This window comes from Sorex araneus, chromosome 9 (genome assembly GCF_027595985.1).
Source record: "Sorex araneus isolate mSorAra2 chromosome 9, mSorAra2.pri, whole genome shotgun sequence".
Taxonomy (NCBI): Eukaryota; Metazoa; Chordata; class Mammalia; order Eulipotyphla; family Soricidae; genus Sorex; species Sorex araneus.
The window spans coordinates 12,257,369-12,275,738 of NC_073310.1; the positions used below are offsets into that span (position 1 = coordinate 12,257,369).

Here is an 18,370-nt window from a genome sequence, read left to right on the forward strand (position 1 = left end):
GCTGTGTGCAAGGCAAGGGCCCTAGCTGCTGAACTATCTCTCTAGCCCAACAGATTCTATTTGAGATATTTCCTCGCTCAGCAGCCAAGTGAACTCCTACACAACCTTCAAAACCCCAGAGCAGCAGTCTACCTCTCGGCTCTCCCTCCTGTGCCTTAGCATCCCTGGAAGCAGTCCTCTCTGTGGGGGGGGCGGGGTGGGGTGGAGTGTTCTAGATAATCCCGCCTCTTAGCACAGGTCAGTTTGGTCTTGGCGGTCACAAGGATGCCTAGAGGAGAGCTGCCAATGACTCCCCACTCAGTGCTCAGATCTCTGGTCGTCATCAGCCCCAGCAGCTTGCCATCCCTCTTGCTCGCAGGTATGCCTTTCCCCTACTTCGCAGGTGAACAGCAGAGAGGGCATTGACCTTGCCCAAGCTTCGCCCTGCTCGTGGGTGGCAGGGCCGAGCGGGGCACCCAGCTTCCCTTCCAGGGACAACCAGGGTGTCTGAGTGCAGGAGGGCGTGGCGGGGAGGATGCCTGGTCAGGAGCGGGGTGTGGGCCGGGTGCTAGGTGCCAGTTGTCGGCTACATCCCTGCTTCCCATGTGGCCCCCAGCCCCCCTTTCCAGTCCCCTAGGGTCCCGTTGCCCTTGAGGCTCTCCGCAGGAGCAGGCAGCTTTGGTGGGGCGGGGGGGCATCCTGAGGTCCATGACCTCACCTGGGGTGCAAGTGAAAATGTCCACCGGCCAGTTCGGATGCCCCGGGAGGCTCATGTGGTCACTCTCTTTCATGATCTCTGGTTTGCACAAGAGTATTGCGTCACCTGCGCCGTCGGCCCCCGACTTTTGGCCGGGGATACTCCTGCTTCACTTTCCACCCTGCCCAGCTTGTCCAAACCCGGCTTCTGCCGAGAGCGCCCCCCACTCCCCTGGCGTCCGTCAGAGGGGCGCGTGCGGGCAGCCGGGGACGGTGGGGTGCCGTGATGGGGCGGCTGGCACAGGCTCTGGGCAGCCATGGAGTTGGGCAAGGGGGCGAGATTGCGTGAGGACCAGTTTGGCCTGAATACAGAACTGTGGCAAGATGGAGGAGGTGACCTGTGGGCCGCCGAGCCCCTAGGAGCGTGGAGAGGCCCTTAAGTAGCCGGGCTGGAGGTCAGGGGCCAGCTGGTGAGGAGTTTCCGAATGGCTAAGATTGGCAGGTGACAGGTCTGGGCGTGTTGCAACAAGGTCTGGGGGGGGGGAGGGGGCGGGGAGGGGACGGCTCACTGGCCGTATGGAAGCACCCGCTGTCCAAACTCCTCCCCCACCCCTGTGTGGCCTGATGCATGACACCCAGCCTCCTCCTGAAAGGCGACACTCAGCCAGCCAGCTTCCCTTAGTCACCCCCCGGGACACCCAGCCGAAGGAAGGAGCGGCAGGAGAATGGAACGGGCGCCTCGTGTCCCCAGGGACGGTGAGTGGCAGAGAGCCCCTGGCAGTTTGTTATCTGGGCTACAGGAGAAGGGGAGGGGAGGGGAGGGGTGGGGAGGGAGGGGGCACTCCTCGCCCTGGCCTCACCAGATTCGGTGGGGGGGGGGAGTGGTGGAGCGGGTGGGGGAGTGGGGGACTAGAAGCAGCTCCTGCCCCTTGCCCCTCTGAGCAGGATGGGCCGGTGGCCAGAGCTGCCTGGGACCCAGTGGGGGGTGCTGAGTGTCCCCACTGCCAGCAGGCCGGGCCCTGATGGCTCTGGCCCCCGTGGCTTGTGCATAGCCCGGGGCGGGGGGGGTGCCCAGCTGAGTCGGGGAGCCACAGCAGGGCAGGACCAGCTCAAGAGTCCCTGAAGGGGCCACAGGACCCTGCACACAGCTCTTCCAGGCAAGTGTGCCACCCCCCGGCCACTGAGGGCGTAAGCCCTGACCCGCGGCTCTCTCTGTGCCGGGTCTGATTTGAGGCCCCCCCCTCCACCCGTGGGCTCCTGGAAGCACTCTGCAATCAGGGCTGTCTCTTTCTGTTTATTTTGGGGCTTGGTGCGGCGGGGGTGGGGGGCACATCTGGCAGTGCTCCGAGCTTCCCCTGGCGGTGCTGAGGAGTGAACCCGGGTCTCCTGCAGGCCAAGCCTGAGTTCAGGCCACTGACCTGTCTCCAGGGCCCGCCGGGGTCTGTTTCCGTCCAGTTTGCCCCCCGTGGGAACGGGTCTGGGTCTGAGCAAGGTCAGGGATCCAGGTTTCTCTCTGAGCCCCGGGGAAGAGTAGCAAGGAGTGAAATAGCGACGATAGGGCAGGAGCAATATTGGGATCCGATCCCTGGCTCCGAGCACTGGACGCTTGAAGGTGCGGCGTGGACTCTCGCTGCTTTACGCGTTGGGAACGCCGTTCGCGCGGAGACCTTATTGGAAGAGCTAGGATAAGCCTTGGTTCTAGCCACCCCCCCTCCCCCGCCTGCTTACACGGTGGCGGTCCCCTTGCCTTTGGCTTTGCTTTTCCGCAGGACCCAGAACCTTGAGGATCTTGCCACGAGCTGGTCGCTGGCCATCCTCTGGGGAGAAACGTCCAGTCCTTTGCTCACTTAAAAATCCCTCTGTGGGGGCTGGAGTGATAGCACAGCGGGTAGGGCATTTTGCCTTGCACACGGCCGACCCGGGTTCGAATCTCAGCATCCCATATGGTCCCCTGAGCACTGCCAGGAGTAATTCCTGAGTGCAGAGCCAGGAGTAACCCCTGTGCATCGCCAGGTGTGACCCAAAAAGAAAAAAAAATCCCTCTGTGGAGGCTCCACCTTCAACCACCTGTTGGTGACCCCTTAGAGAAGGGTTTAATGGCCCCGGGGTGAAGTACAACAGGCGTCACACACTTTCCTCTAAGGAAACTTGTTTTGGATCACTTTCAGTGGTTTATTCATAACCAACAATACAAAATGAATTTATTTCCATTCTGCTTTGAGGCAGGGGTTAGGGTTTGGGATGGAAACATCCCCAGTATGGTGGTGGGAAGGTGTTATGGTGGTGGGATTGGTGTTCAGACATTAAATATAATCAAATAGTGTGAAATACTTTATTTAAAAAAAGAAGAAGAAGGACACAAGCAGGAAAAAGAAACCCCAAAAATCCCTTTGTGGAATGATAGTTCGGAGGGGAGGGCGTTTGCCTTTGAACGAGCCTGGCCCAGGGTTCGATCCCTGGCATCCCATAGGGTTCTCCAAGCACTGCCAGGAGTAATTTCTGAGTGCAGAGACAGAAATAACCCCTGAGTACTGCTGGAAGTGACCCAAGAAGCAAAAAAAAAAAAATTATTTGGTTTGGGGTTGAAGAGATGGCAAAGCGGTTTAAGACGCCTGCTCTGTTCCAGTGCTCAGAGCCCTGAACTATTGGCTCGTCTGGTTGAGAATCACCAAGGCCTTGGCCCTTGGCCCCCACTTGGGAGCCCCCCACCCAAAAACATTCACTTCTTTGCCTCTGTGATGTGAAACTACGCTCCTTATATATTCTGAATATGCGACGATTTTCAGATGCATACTTTACGGATATTTTCTGGTGGTCTTTTGACTTTCTTGGTAATGCCCTCACATGTATAATTTTTTTTTTTTTGCTTTTTTGGGTCACACCCGGCGATGCACTCAGGAATTATCCCTGGAGGTGCTCAGGGGATCATATGGGATGCTGGGATTCGAACCTGGGTTGGCCGCATGCAAGGCAAACGCCCTGCCCGCTGTGCTATCTCTCCAGCGCCATCACATGTACAATTTTTAACCACACATGAAGTTTTAAATTTTTTAATTTCAGTGAAGTCCATTTGACCTACATTTTTGTCATTGCTCATGTTTTGGGTGTCATAATCTAGGAATCCTTTGCTACAATCGAGGTCATGAAAATTTACCCCTGTTTTCTTCTAAGAGTTTTATGACTATCTCTTATATTCAAGTTCCACATTTAGTTAATTTATCACATGAAGTATGATCAGTATTAGGACTACGACTTCATTCTTTTGCCTGTGGAAATCATTTGTCCCAAAATCACACGTTGAAGATATTTTTTTCTCCATTGAATTGCTCTCAAAGCCTTAGTCACAGCAATATGGTCCCTTGAGCACCACCAGGAGTCACCCCATTGCAGAGGCAGGACTAATCCTTAAGCACTGTCAGGCATAGTCCAGCCCCTCTGTGCCCCCACGGGGAAAAAAAAAACTTTTGTCAAAAATAAAGTAGATGCATGGACTTATTTTGGACTCTCAAGTCTATTGATACATAGTTTTTGTATTACAGTGCCACAGTATTACAAATTACACTGTTCTGATTATTGTATTTTTGTAGTAAGTAATCACTTGTCACTTGTCATCCCATTGCTCATCGATTTGCTCGAGGGGCACCAGTAACGTCTCCGTTGTGAAACTTGTTACTGGTTTTGGCATATCGAATATGCCACGGTAGCTTGCCAGGCTCTGCCGTGCGGGCGGGATACTCTCGGTAGCTTGCCCGGCTCTCCGAGAGGGATGGAGGAATCAAACCTGGGTCGGCCTCATGCAAGGCAAACGCCCTACCCGCTGTGCTATTGCTCCAGCCGGTAGTAAGTAGTAAGTTTTGAAATTGGAGAGGCTAAAAAAGAAAAAGAAGATTGAAAAATGAAATTGGGAAGGATGAGTTCACCAACTTTTTCTTTACTTCTTTTTCTTTCTTTTTTACGTTTTATTTTTGGCCACTTCCATTCTTTAATCTGTGTATTAGTAATCTGGCTTTCTTATTATTTATTGTCTTTTAGTCTTTGTGAAACTAAAAGACTAAAGACTTTAGTCTTTTATTCATTAAATTTTTTTTTTTTGCTTTTTGGGTCACACCCAGCAATGCTCAGGGGTTACTCCTGGCTTTGCACTCAGGAATTGCTCCTCGCAGTGCTTGGGGACCATATGGGATGCCGGGGATCAAACCCGTGCTGGCCGAGTGCAAGGCAAACGCCCTCCCCGCTGTGCTATTGCTCCGGCCCCTCTTTTATTCATTTAAATCTTTCTTTCCTTTCATCAATGTTTTATAGTTCTTAGGATATGGCACTTTCATTTCCCCTGGTAAAATTTATTCCTGGAGGGGCCAGAGCGATCGTACAGCAGAGAGGGCACTTGCCTTGCTCAAGGCTGACCCAGGTTCCACCCCCAGCATCCCAGATGGTCTCCCAAGACCCACCAGGAATGATCCCTGTATGCAGAGCCACGAGTAACTCCTGAGCACTGCCAGGTGTGGCACAAAAACAGAAACAAAAAGCTGATTCCTGGGTATTTCATTCTTCAGGCCGCCTTTATCAATGGAATTGCTTTTTGAACTTCCTCATAACAATTGCACATTACTGGTTTATAGAAACACCAATCTTTTTATGATGATAATGTAATCTGCAACTTGGCTTACTTTATTACCTTTAGGTGTGTGTGTGTGTGTGTGTGCGTGTGTGAATTTACCAATATGTATACATATATATATATTTTGTGGGGTTTTTGGGGTCACACCTGGCAATGCACAGGAGTTACTCCTGGCTCTGCACTCAGGAATTACTCCTGTCGGTGCTCGGGGGGACCATATGGGATGCTGGGAATTGAACCCGGGTCGGCCGTGTGCAAGGCAAACACCCTACCCACTGTGCTATTGCTCCAGCCCCTGAATTTACCAATATGTATATTTTTTAACATGGGAGTGGTGTTGAAAACACACTTCCATGTGGTTTTTTGTTTGTCTTTTTTTTTTGCCACATCTGACGTGGCTCGGGGCTTACTCCTGGCTCTGTGCCCAGGGGTCGCTCCTGATTGAGGCTCGGGGAACCATCTGGGGTGCCAGGAATCGAACCCGGCTCGACTGAAGGCAGGGCAAACTCCCTACCCACTGTACTCTCTGGCCCAGGCTTCCTCGCCTTCCCCCCTGAGGCAGAAGCCCCCACTCTCTCACTGAGGATATGTGAGACGTGGATTTTTCCTGGAGCGGCAGGAGAGCGTTCACGTTCCCTCTGGTCTCGGCTTTCTGAATGTCTCTGACCGAGAAGACCCGCTGGATGTTGTCAAGCTGTTCTTTTCGGGGTCCATGGAGGTGGTCACGTGGTTGGCTCAGTGGGGTTTGTGACACTCAGGCTCAACCACCTTGGACCAGGCACTTTTTTCCTTAAAAAGAAACTTGAGAACCACTAAAGGAAAAACCTCCTGACCCCATGGATTACTTAGAAAACACCCTCGATCTCGTTCCAGCACACAGCGCTGCTGCCTGTGCTTGGTGACAAGTGCCCAGATCTCTGGCTTCTGGGAACTCGAGAGGCCTCCCAGCTTCCCTGAAGAGCACTGTGTCGAAATGAAGGAGGAAAAACACTTCAACCACGTGGAGACCCTACATTGAAATGCTTCAGCTTAGTGGTCCTGCTCTCTCTTCCTTCCTTCTTGCCTTTCCACATAAGATCCGTGGCAAAATTGGCTCAGAAACGTCCAGTTTGGCTCAACATTCAAATTCGTTTTCACATTTGATTCAGGTTGCATCTTTGCTTGTGTGTTTTTCAGCCACGCTTCCTTTGGACATGGGTTCATTATCAGAGCAGGGGTAGCGTGGCGGAAAGGGACAAGGACTAGAAATTCAATTTCTGGGGGCTAAAGCGATAGTACAGCCTTGCGTTGCATGTGGCTGACCTGGGTTTGAACCCTAACATCTCATATGGTCCCTGGAGCCCCACCAGGAGTGATTCCAGAAAGCAGAGCCAGGAGTAAGCCCTGAGCATCATCAGGGTGTGTCCCCAAAACCAACTGTAGCACTGTAGCACTGTCATCCCTGTCATTACTGTCATGATGAACAAATTGTTGTTCATCAATTTGCTCGAGCGGGCACCAGTAACGTCTCCATTGTGAGGCTTGTTACTGTTTCTTTGGCATGTCGAATATGCCACAGGTAGCTTGCCAGGCTCTGCCGTGTGGGCGGGATACTCTCGGTAGCTTGCTGGGCTCTCTAAGAGGGACTCAAAACCAAACCAAAACAAAAATTAGATTAAATTAAATTAAATTCTGTTTGGGGGGTTTTTGTTTATTTGGGGGCATGCCCAGCAGTGCTCAGGACTTACTCCTGGCTCTGTGCTCAGGGATCACTCCTGAGGGGCTCATGTGTGGGGATCAAACCCCAGTAGGCCATGTGTAAGGCAAACGCCTTACCTGCTGTACTATGGCTCCAACTCTAAATTTCTGAATTCAGGGGGCTGAAGCCATAGCACAGAGGGTAGGGTATTTGCCTTGCATGCGGCCGACCCGGGTTCGATTCCCAGCATCCCATATGAGCATCGCCAGGGGTAATTCCTGAGTGCAGAGCCTGGAGTGACCCCTGTGCATCATCGGGTGTGACCCCCCCCAAAAAAAAGCAAAAAAAAATTTTTTTCTGAATTCATAATTTGAACAACATGAATTTTTTTTTTGGTGGGGGGTTCTTTTTTGTTTGTTTGTTTGTTGTTGCAGGGGACTTCCCAAACAGTGCTCAGGGTGACCCCGGGGGCCATTCCCAGTTGGATTCTCAGCCAACTGGGGCAGTGCTGACCTGGCCCCTGTGATGCCAGAGACCACCAGAACCCCCTGGGAGTACTAAGGGGCCACTAGCGCCACAGCTGGTGGTACTCGGGACACAAAGCAACTTTTTGTCAGCGCTTAGGTTTCCACTCTACACGTCACGGAGCTGGGAACAGGGCGAGTCTCCTTCCACGGAGCCTCATCCCTGGTCTCTCTCGCAGGCCTGATGCTCTTTCCTCCTCGGGGTAGGTTCACGCCACATGTGTACATACTCCTCGTTTAGAACAAGCTGAAGAAAACGAGCTCAGTGTGCCCCACTTTCCCAGCACAGGCTGAGGGTCATGAGAATAATAGGACAAAGCAATGAAGGCGGTGACGGTGGCAGAGAGGAGACGGTGGGTGTCACAGTCCCTCCATCCCCTCCCGGCTCCAGGCTGTCTCGTCGGCTAGAGGCTTTATTTTATTTTATTTTATTTTATTTTATTTTATTTTATTTTTTTGCTTTTTGGGTCACACCCGGCGATGCTCAGGGGTCATTCCTGGCTCTATATTCAGGAATGACTCCTGGTGGTGCTCAGGGGACCATATGGGATGCTGGGAATCGAACCCCGGTTGGCCGCGTGCAAGGCCCTCCCCGCTGTGCTATCGCTCCTGCCCCTAGAGGCTTTATTTTTCAAGTGATCAGCTTTAGGGCCCGAGAGATAGGACAGGGTGTGAAGGCACTTGCCTCGCTGGTGGCTGATGCGGGTTTGACTCCCCGGCCTCCCATGGGGATCCCCGAATGCCACTGGGGGTCACCCCGAGCACCACACACGTCCCCTGAGCATTGTTGGGTGTGACCCACACACCCCCAATGAAGAAATAACCCCCCACGGTGTTTCTCTCTCCCTCCCTCCAGATTATTGAATGATCCTCCTGATTCTCCTGTCTTGCCTGATTTCCTACTGTCTGACCTTTTCCTGGTTAAAAATCTGGAGAAAAATGGCCGACTCCACAGGGAGCACCGATAACCCACCGGAAGTGGACTTCCCCCCGAGCCCGGAGCCCTCGGCAGCCTCAGGAGCCCCCCAGCTGCACGTGGAGGACCACAGCTCTCCGCCAAAGACCCCCCAGACGGCAGAGCCAGCGTCCCTCAAAGGCGCCAGGGATGCTCGGCGCCAAAAACCCTCCCGGCATCCCACACACCTCAAGCCCCCAAGGACCCCCGTTGGCCCTGACAGCGCCTCGGAGGCAGGGCCAGCAGACCCCCTGGCCCCGGACACCAACGGCCTTGTGACGGTGGAGAGCCCCACCCAGGGCCCGCGGGCCCGGACGCTGTCCAGGGAGGACGAGAAGCAGGCGCACATCAAGAGGCAGCTGATGACCAACTTCATCCTGGGCTCCTTCGACGACAACTCCTCCGACGAGGACGCTGCCGCCTTCCAGCACTCGTCCCGCAAGGGCAGCCGGGCCAGCCTGGGGGCCCCGTCCCTGGAAGCCGCTCTGGCCGCGGGCCGTCTTGAGGTCCCCACGTCTGAGATCAGGTAACGTGGCCTTGTCACTGGGGAGAGGCGGGCCACAGGGGGGCGAGGTAAGCCCCGAGCACAGGGTGGGGGGGCCCAGAAACACAGCTGGTCGGGGGGGGTCTCAGGCCCCCTTGTGGGGGTCAGTCTCGAAGGTGACCTGTGAGGGTCTGGGGCCTGCTCTGACCTGTGGTCACCCACTGGAATTTCTTCCTGACTTTTCTTTCTGAGTTTTGGGAGGGGGTGGGCCTACCTGGCAGTGCTCAGGACTTAGTCCTCGGGGATCACACGGGATGCGGAAGATCAAGCCTGGCTGGGTGTAAGGCAAATGCCCTCCCTGCTGTTCTATGGCTCCTGACTTTTCAACATGGGGTGCCGGCACCTCATTTGGCTGGGAAACTTGTAAACTCTGGAGTGGGTCCGCCTTCCCTCCTAACCCTTTGCCCCTCAGAATCAGTCCTCAGACTCTTCTTTGTCTTCTTCCAATCTTTCCCTCACATGCACAGGGGTTACTTTTGGCTCTGCATTCAGGAACTACTCCTGGCGGTGCTCGGGGGACCCTAGAGGATGCTGGGAATCGAACCCCGGGTCGGCCGCATGCAAGGCAAACGCCCTCCTCGCTGTGCTATATTGCTCCAGCCCCAGCCCCTGGCTTCTTCTTTTTTTTTTGCTTTTTGGGTCACACCTGGCGATGCACAGGGGTTACTTCTGGCTCTGCACTCAGGAATTACCCCTGACGGTGCTCAGGGGACCATATGGGATGCTGGGAATCGATCCCAGGTTGGCCGCATGCAAGGCAAATGCCCTCCCCCCTGTGCTATATTGCTCCAGCCCCAGCCCCTGGCTTCTTGATGGCCACTCCAATTTGTGAGTTCCAGAACATTCCGTCGCTCCTGGAGACCTTTCCGACCTGTATTTATTGGGCTGACACCTTTCTCCCGCTGGACTGCAAGAATTACGAAAACTGCACCAGAGAGAGACAGCCCTGGGGGTGGAGTCACTGGCCATGCACACAGCCAACCCCAGTTCCATCCCCGGCACAGCATAGGGTGCTGGGGGCACAGCCAAGAGTGACCCCTGAGGACAGAGCCTGGAGTAGCCCTTGAGCACCACAGGGTCTGGCCCAACACCCAACTCCCCCCAAAAACCAAAATCATCAAAACCTCCTTATTTGGGATCCCCACAACTATCCCCCTCTCGCCCTCCTGCCCCGCCCCACTGCTTGGCTTAGTGTGCGTAGTAGATTTTAAATAAATATTTGCCAAGTGCGTGAATGAAGTCAGCAACCCAAGCTTGCCAAAGATAGAATTTTTATATCCTTGGAACACCCCCAGCACGTGATGAATCTGGAAGTGGGCGGGTGTAGGATGCACCACCGAGAGGAGCAGTCGGGGTTGTTGTTCTTTAGCAACCACTGAGTTTCTCTTCTCCTAAAATTATTTCTTTTGGCGGGGGGAGGGATAGGTTTGGGTCTCATGCTGGTGTCTAGCGCTTACTCCTGGCTGTGCTCAGGGGTCGGGGGGGGGGCCATATGAGGTGCTGGGGGTCAAAGAACTGCATTAAGGCGGTCACCTTATTCCTGTATTATCTCTCCAGCCCGCCCCTTTTCCTCTTTTTGTTTTGTTTTGTTTGGGGGCCACACCCAACAGTGCTCAGGGGTTACTCCTCCCTCTGTACTTAGGAACTACTCCTGGCAGTGCTTGGCGGGTGGGTGGGTGGGGGGTGGGGCGGCATAGGAGGTTTTGGGGATTGAACCCAGTCGGCTGCACGCAAGGCAAGCGCCCGGCCCATCGTGCTATTGCTGCAGCCCCAGTCAGCTCCTGTTTTCCTGGGCCTGATCCCCAGAATCTTTTTGCATGCCTTTGGCAGCTGCCTGGGAGGTCAGCTGAGCTCCTGGTCCCTGGATGGTGTCAGGCGGTCTCATCTCTCCCGCCCTATTCCCACCCGCCAGACAGGAGTCGGTGAATATTGGACATCTGTGGTCTTTGCACTGCGTCTTCTGGTCTCTGTTCTTTGTTTTAGTTTTGTCCCCCATGCCCCTCAATGCTCAGGTCACTCCTGGTCCTGCACTCAGGAATTACTCCTGGCGGTGCTCAGGGGACCATATGGGATGCTGGGTATCCAACACAGGTCAGCTGTGTGAACGGCAAGCGCTCCCCCCCGCCCCCGTGCTATCTCTCCACCTCGCTGGACTCTCCTCTTTTTTTTTTTTAATTTTGCTTTTTGGGTCATACCCGGCAATGCACAGGGGTGACGGGTGATTCCTGGCTCTGCACTCAGGAATTACTCCTGGTGGTGCTCAGGCGACCCTATGGGATGCTGGGAATCGAACCTGGGTCGGCCATGTGCAAGGCAAACACCCTCCCCGCTGTGCTATTGCTCCAGCCCCTGGACTCTCCTCTTGCATCTGCCCTTTTGAGTTCATCGCAGGCCAGGGTAGGGACTTTCCTGCAAATTTCTCTTCCAACTTGACGTGAATTCCCACGCAATCTTGAGAAACAACTGGTGGAGCTTTCCCTGCTGGGCCCGGAGAGCAGGTGCCGGGACTTGCACAAGGACCACATACACACAATACACACACACACACACACACACACACACACACACATACACACACAGTTGTGGGTTTGTTTGTTTGTTTGTTTCCTTTTGTTTTAGGGCCATACTCAGCGGTGCTCAGGGGTTACTCCTGGCTCTGCCTTCAAGAATTAATGCTGGTGGGGCTTGAGGGACCCTAATAGATGCCAGGGACCGAACCCTGGCTGGCCATGCCACGTGTAAGGCAAACACCCTACATGTATTCCTATCTCTCTGTCCCTGGCATGGGAAGTTTTAAGAAAACGAAATCCTGGGGCCGGAGTGATAGCACAGCGGGTAGGGCGTTTGCCTTGCATGCGGCCGACCCGGGTTCGATCCCCGGCATCCCATATGGTCCCCCAAGCACTGCCAGGAGTAATTCCTGAGTGCAAAACCAGGAGTAACCCCTGAGCATCGCTGGGTGTGACCCAAAAAGCAAAAAAAAAAAAAAAAAAAAGAAACCGAAATCCTGCGTTGATGGAAATATCATTTGAGCAGCCAAACGAGCTTTGAATAGGTGTGAAGTCTTCTGAGGGGTTTTATTTTTGTTTTCATTTTGGACCTATTCCTGATGGTGCTTAGAGCTTACTCATGACTCTGCACTCAGGGATCACTCCCGCTTGGTCCCGGAACCATATGGAGTACCAGAGATTGAACCCAGGTCAGCGCCGTGCAACGCAAATGCCCTACCCGTTGTCCTAAAGCTCCAGCCCCTAAATGTCTATTTTCTTCTAGAGGCAGGGGAGTGGGTCATACCCTGTGGTACTGGGACGACTCCTGCCTCTGTGCTCAGGAGTGACCCTTGAAGGGACCCTACGGGGTGTTGGGGATCAAACTTGGGTCAGTTGTGTGCAAGAGTCTTACCTCCTGCCCTGTCTCTCTTGCCCATCGCTGTTTTGGGTTTGGAAGCCACACCTGGCAGTTCTTGGAAGCTGCTCCTGGCTCTGTGTGTGGGGGTCACTCCTAGGGGTGACTTGGAAGCCTGCATGATGCCAAAGGTCAAAGCTGAGCCTCCCACAAACAAAGCACGAGCTCAGCCCTTTAAGCTCTTTCGGCAGCCCCTATTCTTACAAGGTTTAATAACATTTCATAACAAAACAGAATGAGGGGCTGGAGCGATAGCACAGTGGGGAGGGCATTTTCCCTTGCACGCGGCCGACCCAGGTTCGATTCCCAGCATCCCATATGGTCCCCTGAGCACCGCACAGGGGTAATTCCTGAGTGCAGAGCCAGGGGCTGGAGCAATAGCAGAGCAGGTAGGGCATTTGCCTTGCACACGGCCGACCCGGGTTCGATTCCCATCATCCCATAGGGTCCCCTGAGCACTGCCAGGAGTAATTCCTGAGCGCATGAGCCAGGAGTAACCCCTGTGCATCACCAGGTGTGACCCAAAAAGCAAAAAGACAACAACAAAAAAACTGAGTGCAGAGCCAGGAGTGACCCCTGTGCATTGCTGGATGTGACCAAAAAGCAAAAAAAAAAAAAAAAAAGAAGAAGAAACAGCAAAACCCTAAACAGAATGAAATAGTACTGGCAGCAATGCGGGGGGCGGGGGCTATTTGTCAGCCAGCTTCCTGGCTAGGTAGCTGTGGGGTCTGTTGGGGGGTGTCCTTGAAGTGCATCCCAGGCCCTGAGTACCAGCTGCACCCAGACCCTCAGTCAAGGTGGATCTGGAAGTGCCTGGCCGCCCTGTCCTTCGGCACCGAGTCCCCCTCGGCCCGGAGCTCCAGCAGAGGTGCCTGCCGAAGGCTGGCCTGCAGGCCTGTGTCCACGGCTGCGAGCCCTCGCCCTGCCCCTGGGTCTAGTGGCCGCGATCTCACAGAGGGCCCCGCTTTCGGTGCTGTGCGCACAGTCACCCCACAAAGACTGGTTCCTCCCCCCCTCCTAATTTTTCTTGCCGTGGTGGTGGTGGGGGGGCGGAGCTGGGAGACCGGGCAGTGGATCGGGCTGCCTTGAAGCTATGTGATGTTGGAGGTGTCACCTGCATCTGGCGGGGGTGGGGGGCGGTGCTCTGGACTGGCTGCTCTGGGGTCCTTCGTGGCTCAGTCTATGCTTTGGTTTCTTTGGCAGCGGGACGGTGGAAGAAAGTTTCGGGGGGTTGGAAGTGTCTGTTACCTGAGAGTCTTTGTCTCCATGGTGACGACCGTGATGGTCTGGGATCTCGGGGACGTGGCAGGACAGACGCAACGATGAAACAGTCCCAAGGAGAAGCTGGGGCTGGTCCTATCCGTTCGTTAGCTGGGGTCCACCCACGGCTGGACGCCTGACCCCACAGGTGGGCACTCCAGGTGCCGAGACAGTGAGACTGAGACCCGGCCCTGCCTTCAGTGGAGCCCGGGGGACTGCACCCAGGAGAGGCAGCGAGAGCAGCAGGGGGCCTGAGAGGGCGCCCACGGCTGCACCCTGGCTCCTCCACTCGGCCCTGGGCAGCCCGCAGCCAACTCCCTGCCTCCCTCTGCTCTCGAACCAGGTGTGGCTGGCACCATTCTCCCAGGGCTGGGGCCCGGCCTGCGGGCTGACTGTGAGCACAGCACCCAAAGCGGGGCCCTCTGTGAGATCATGGCCAGGAGACCCCCGGGCAGGGTGAGGGTTTGCACAGCTTGGACACAGGTCTTCGGGCCACCCTTCAGCAGGCCCAGGAATGTGGGAGCTGTGGCTGGCTCCTGAGTGCGGGCAGATGTCGGAGCCGGGTGGGGGCGCACGGGCCTGTCCCCCCTGCTGCTGAATGGGCGGAGCCTCCACTGTCATCCTGCACCCTCCTTAAAGGTATAGTGAGGGACAGAAGGGTTCGCACTGCGAAGGAGAGCGAAGGCCCTGTGGGAGGACCCTCAGGACTCTGGGATCGGGCAGCTCCCTCCTTCGTGTCCCCAGTGGGTGGGGGAGGTAGGGGGCAGCCCCCCCACTCCGCCATGCACAGTCCAGTCTCATCCCCCTTGCCTCTCTGCTCATCTGCTCCCAGGAAAAAGTAGGTTGTAAAAAAAAAAAAACTTGACACTGTCTCTAAAGTTCTTTTTGTCCCTCTGTGGAATGCCATGGGCTTTCACTAACATTTTCATTGTTCGATACATTAAGAAAGGGGCAGGTGGAAACCCCATTTCCAGAGCTCTCCATGTTTTTCTGGGAGTCAGCTATATTAGTTAAGAAAGTAATGGGGAGTCAGCTATATTAGTTAAGAAAGTAATAGCACAGCGGGTAGGGCGTTTGCCTTGCACGCGGCCGACCCGGGTTCGATCCTCGGCATCCCATATGGTCCCCCAAGCACCGCCAGGAGTAATTCCTGAGTGCAAAGCCAGGAGGAACCCCTGAGCATCGCTGGGTGTGACCCAAAGAGAAAAAAAAAAAAGAAAGTAATGGGCCTATCAGGGCCATAGCACAGAGGGTAGGGCGTTTGCCTTGTACGCAGTCACAGCCGACCCGAGTTCAATCCCCGGCATCCCATGTGATATACCCCCAAGCACTGCCAGGAGTAATGCCTGAGTACAGAGCCAGGAGTAACTCCTGAGCATTGCTGGGTGTGACCCAAGAAGTAAAACAAAACAAAAACAAAAAGTAACATATGGAGGTCAGAGAGATCCTATAGCAGGTAAGGTTCTTGCCTGGCATGCAGCTGAACTGGGTATTCCATAGGGTCCACTGAGCCCTGGCCAAAAGTGATACCTGAGCCAGCAATAAACCCTGAGCACTACTAAGTGTGGCCTAAACACAAAAAGAAAAAAGAAAACAAAGTAACATGCATCAGGTGTTCAAGGAGCTTTTAGTGAACAGAATCCGAATCTGTGTAGCAATGCAAGTAAACTTGTGAGCGTTTCCTCCTAAATCATCCTGATTGACTTGATAGTTTTTGGTATGTGTGGTGCTAGGGGAGTGAACCTAGACCCTCACATACACGAGGCCAGTGCTCTACCCCTGAGCTACACCCCCAGGTCCTAACTGACTCTGGGTAGAGCTGGAATGTGGGGTTTGCTTTTTTTTTGGGGGGGGGGTGTCATACCTGGCAGTGCTCAGCGGTTATTCCTGGCTCTGCACTCAGGGATCACTCCTGGCAGGGCTCAGGGTACCACATGTGGTACCCGGGATCAAACCCAGATGGATGGAGCACAAGGCAAATGCCCTATCCGATGTGTGGCTCGGTTCCTGTACAAGGCAGGGGTTTTGTTTGTTTGTTTGTTTGTTTGCTTTTGGAGCCACACCCGGCGATGCTCAGGGCTGACTCCTGGCTCTGCACTCAGGCGGGGCTCAGGGGACCGTATGGGATGCCAGCGATCAAACCCGGGTCGGCTGCGTGCGAGCCCTACCCGCTGCACTATCTCTCCGGCCCCTCGATCACGCTTGTTCAAACACCCCGCATTTCCCACCTCTCTCCCACTGCGCGCGCATTGCAGCACACTGCTAGCTCACGAGTTCCTTCCCGCTTGCCAACATGCTGGGGTGCGCCACCACCCGCCGCCTCCAAGCCTGAGCAGGGGCGCAGCCCAGAGGCGGGCAGCCCGGGCCCTAGCGGGACGCCCAAGGTCGGCCGCGGCTCCGCGATTGGCGGCTCCGGGGGGCGGGACCCCGCCTCGTCCTGGGCGCTGTTTGGTTCCTCGGCCCGGGAGAAGGCGTGGCCGTGAGGGGGCGTGGTCGTGTGTATGGGCGTGTCCGGGGCGGGGCCTCGGCGGGTGCGTCCGCGTCCGCCCGGGACACTTGCTCGCTGGGCGTCTTGCGGGATGGAGGAAGCGCTGTGCGGAGTTGGGCGCGACTTGGCTGCACGCCCGGGTCCCGGGCCCCGAGTCGGCCTCGGGGTGCTGGAGGGGTGCAGGCTTTGCATCTCAGCGGGAATCCTGTGGCATTGGCCGGCGGGGCAGCCCTGCCCAGTGCAAGGTCTGTTTTCTCTCTAATCGCAAAGTCAAGTAAGTAAGCCTGCCGTTTTCATGACCCGTAGTTATCTTTGACAAGCGCCTGCCCCTCCTGGGGAAGGCGAATTGCACGTCCTCTTGGCACCACCTCCGCTTCCCGCCTGCACCTGAAGAAATGCGGGCTTTGGTTGGTCGTTGGGAGGTGGAGCCTGCCCGGCCTTGCAAAACTCCGCGGGAGGAGGAGGAGGAGGTGGAGGAGGAGGAGGAGGAGGAGGAGGAGAAGGAGGAGAAGAGGAGGAGAAGGAGGCCGATTTTAGCCCCAGTGCACACTGGTACCTTTCCCCCGCTCCCAGGCCAGAGCGATAGACGTGGCTGGCAGGTGTCTGTGAAGCCGAGTGACTTGAGACCTATAGCAGGTGAACGTGAGCGGGTGTCACGTTGGAGGCTGTTCTCTCGGCAGGAGAGTTTAGTAGGGAGGTGTTTCTGGGGCCCAGCGCCTCTGGGCATTTTATTGCATGAAAAGTTTGGGTCGTGAGAGAGCGTTCAAGGGGCTGGAGTGCAGCTCTGCATGCAGGAGACCCAGGTTGGATCCCCAGGACCTCTTGTTCCCCCAAACCCCACCTGGAGCACCACCTAGCCCTGAGTATGCCTGGGTGTGCCCCTCCCACCCACCCCCAATTTTACTAAAGTGATGAGCTGGAGCGGTAGCACAGCAGGCAGGGTTTTTGCCTTGCACGCAGCCAACCAGGGTTCGATTCCTCCGCCCCCTCTCAGAGAGCCCGGCAAGCTACTGAGAGTATCCCGCCTGCGCGGCAGAACCTGGCAAGCTCCCTGTCGCGTATTCGATATGCCAAAAACAGTAACAACAAGTCTCACAATGGAGACGTTACTAGTGCCTGCTTGAGCAAATAGATGAGCAAAGGGATGACAGTGACAGTGACTCTCTCTCCATCCCTAGCACACTTTCTTCTTGACTCTGGATTGAGTAATCCACTGCCAGGCTCAGTCCACGGCCTATTGATCGGTGAGCAAAGAATGGGTCTCTCTTTTAAATGGTTGAAGAAATACTGAAAGGAGACTGCTGTTGGATGCCATGTGAGGATCGTGTGACGCTCAAGGATCAGTGTCGACAAATAAAGTTTTATTGGAAAATAGCCAAACTCTAGTTTGTGCATCATGGAGGCAGCCTCATGCTTCCCTTGCAGAGCTAAGTTGTGGAACATACAGACTGACACTCTGGGCCAACAGAAAACATTCGCCCGTCAGTGTTCTATGACGTGTTGTTTACTGGGCCCATCATTGTCTTTTCAACAGAGACACCATTAAGATAAGACTTATTGGGACCAGAGAGTACAGCAAAGAGGGTGCTTGCCTTGACATGGGCTCAATCACTACCGGATGTGGCCCCCAAACCAAAATTAATGAACTGAGAAAGTCCTCCTCCCTGCTGCGGAGAGGATATTTGGGCCATCTCTCTCTTTTGCATGCTACCTTGTAGCGCAGCCTCTGCTGTGTCCTTTGTTCTTTCTTTCTTTTTTTTTCTTTTTGGGTCACACCCGGAGATGCGCAGGGATTACTCCTGGTTCTGCAGTCAGGAATTACCCCTGGTGGTGCTCGGGCAACCATTTGGTACGCTGGAATTGAACCCGGGTTGGCTGTGTGCAAGGCAAACCATCATAGGCTGCCTTTCCTGGTGTTGGGCGGGTCAGAAGCCTAAAAAGCCTGAAGGACTTGGGTAGGCAACAGGCCGGAGAGAGAATACAGCAAGTAGGGCACTTGCCTAGCATGTAGCCGACCCCTGTTCCATCCCTGGCGCCCCATCTAGTCCCCTGAGCCCACCAGGAGGGATCTTTGAGCACAGAGCCAGGAGTCAGCCCTGAGCACTGTCAGGTGTGGTCCCCAAGCCAAAGGGCTTGACTGGAAACTGGCTCCGTTCTCGAGCCTGGCAGGAGGGGAGGACTCTCAGGGCTGGGAGGAGCTCTGGATTATAGAGTTGCACAGCT

The 18,370-nt window shown here is 55.0% G+C and overlaps 1 protein-coding gene across 2 annotated transcripts in view; it reads left to right on the forward strand.

Moving 5' to 3' along the window:
* Positions 1–18,370, forward strand: part of ACACB (acetyl-CoA carboxylase beta) — a 109,168-nt gene that overhangs the window by 12,726 nt on the left and 78,072 nt on the right. Inside the window, exon 2 of one of the 2 annotated variants that reach the window (XM_055146942.1) lies at positions 8,352–8,976. In XM_055146942.1, the coding sequence (XP_055002917.1) occupies positions 8,360–8,976 (617 nt within the window). In that variant the 5' untranslated portion in view covers positions 8,352–8,359. Of the gene's footprint in view, positions 1–8,351; positions 8,977–16,194; positions 16,422–18,370 lie in introns of those variants that run through there. The other variant, XM_055146943.1, reaches the window with a different exon arrangement.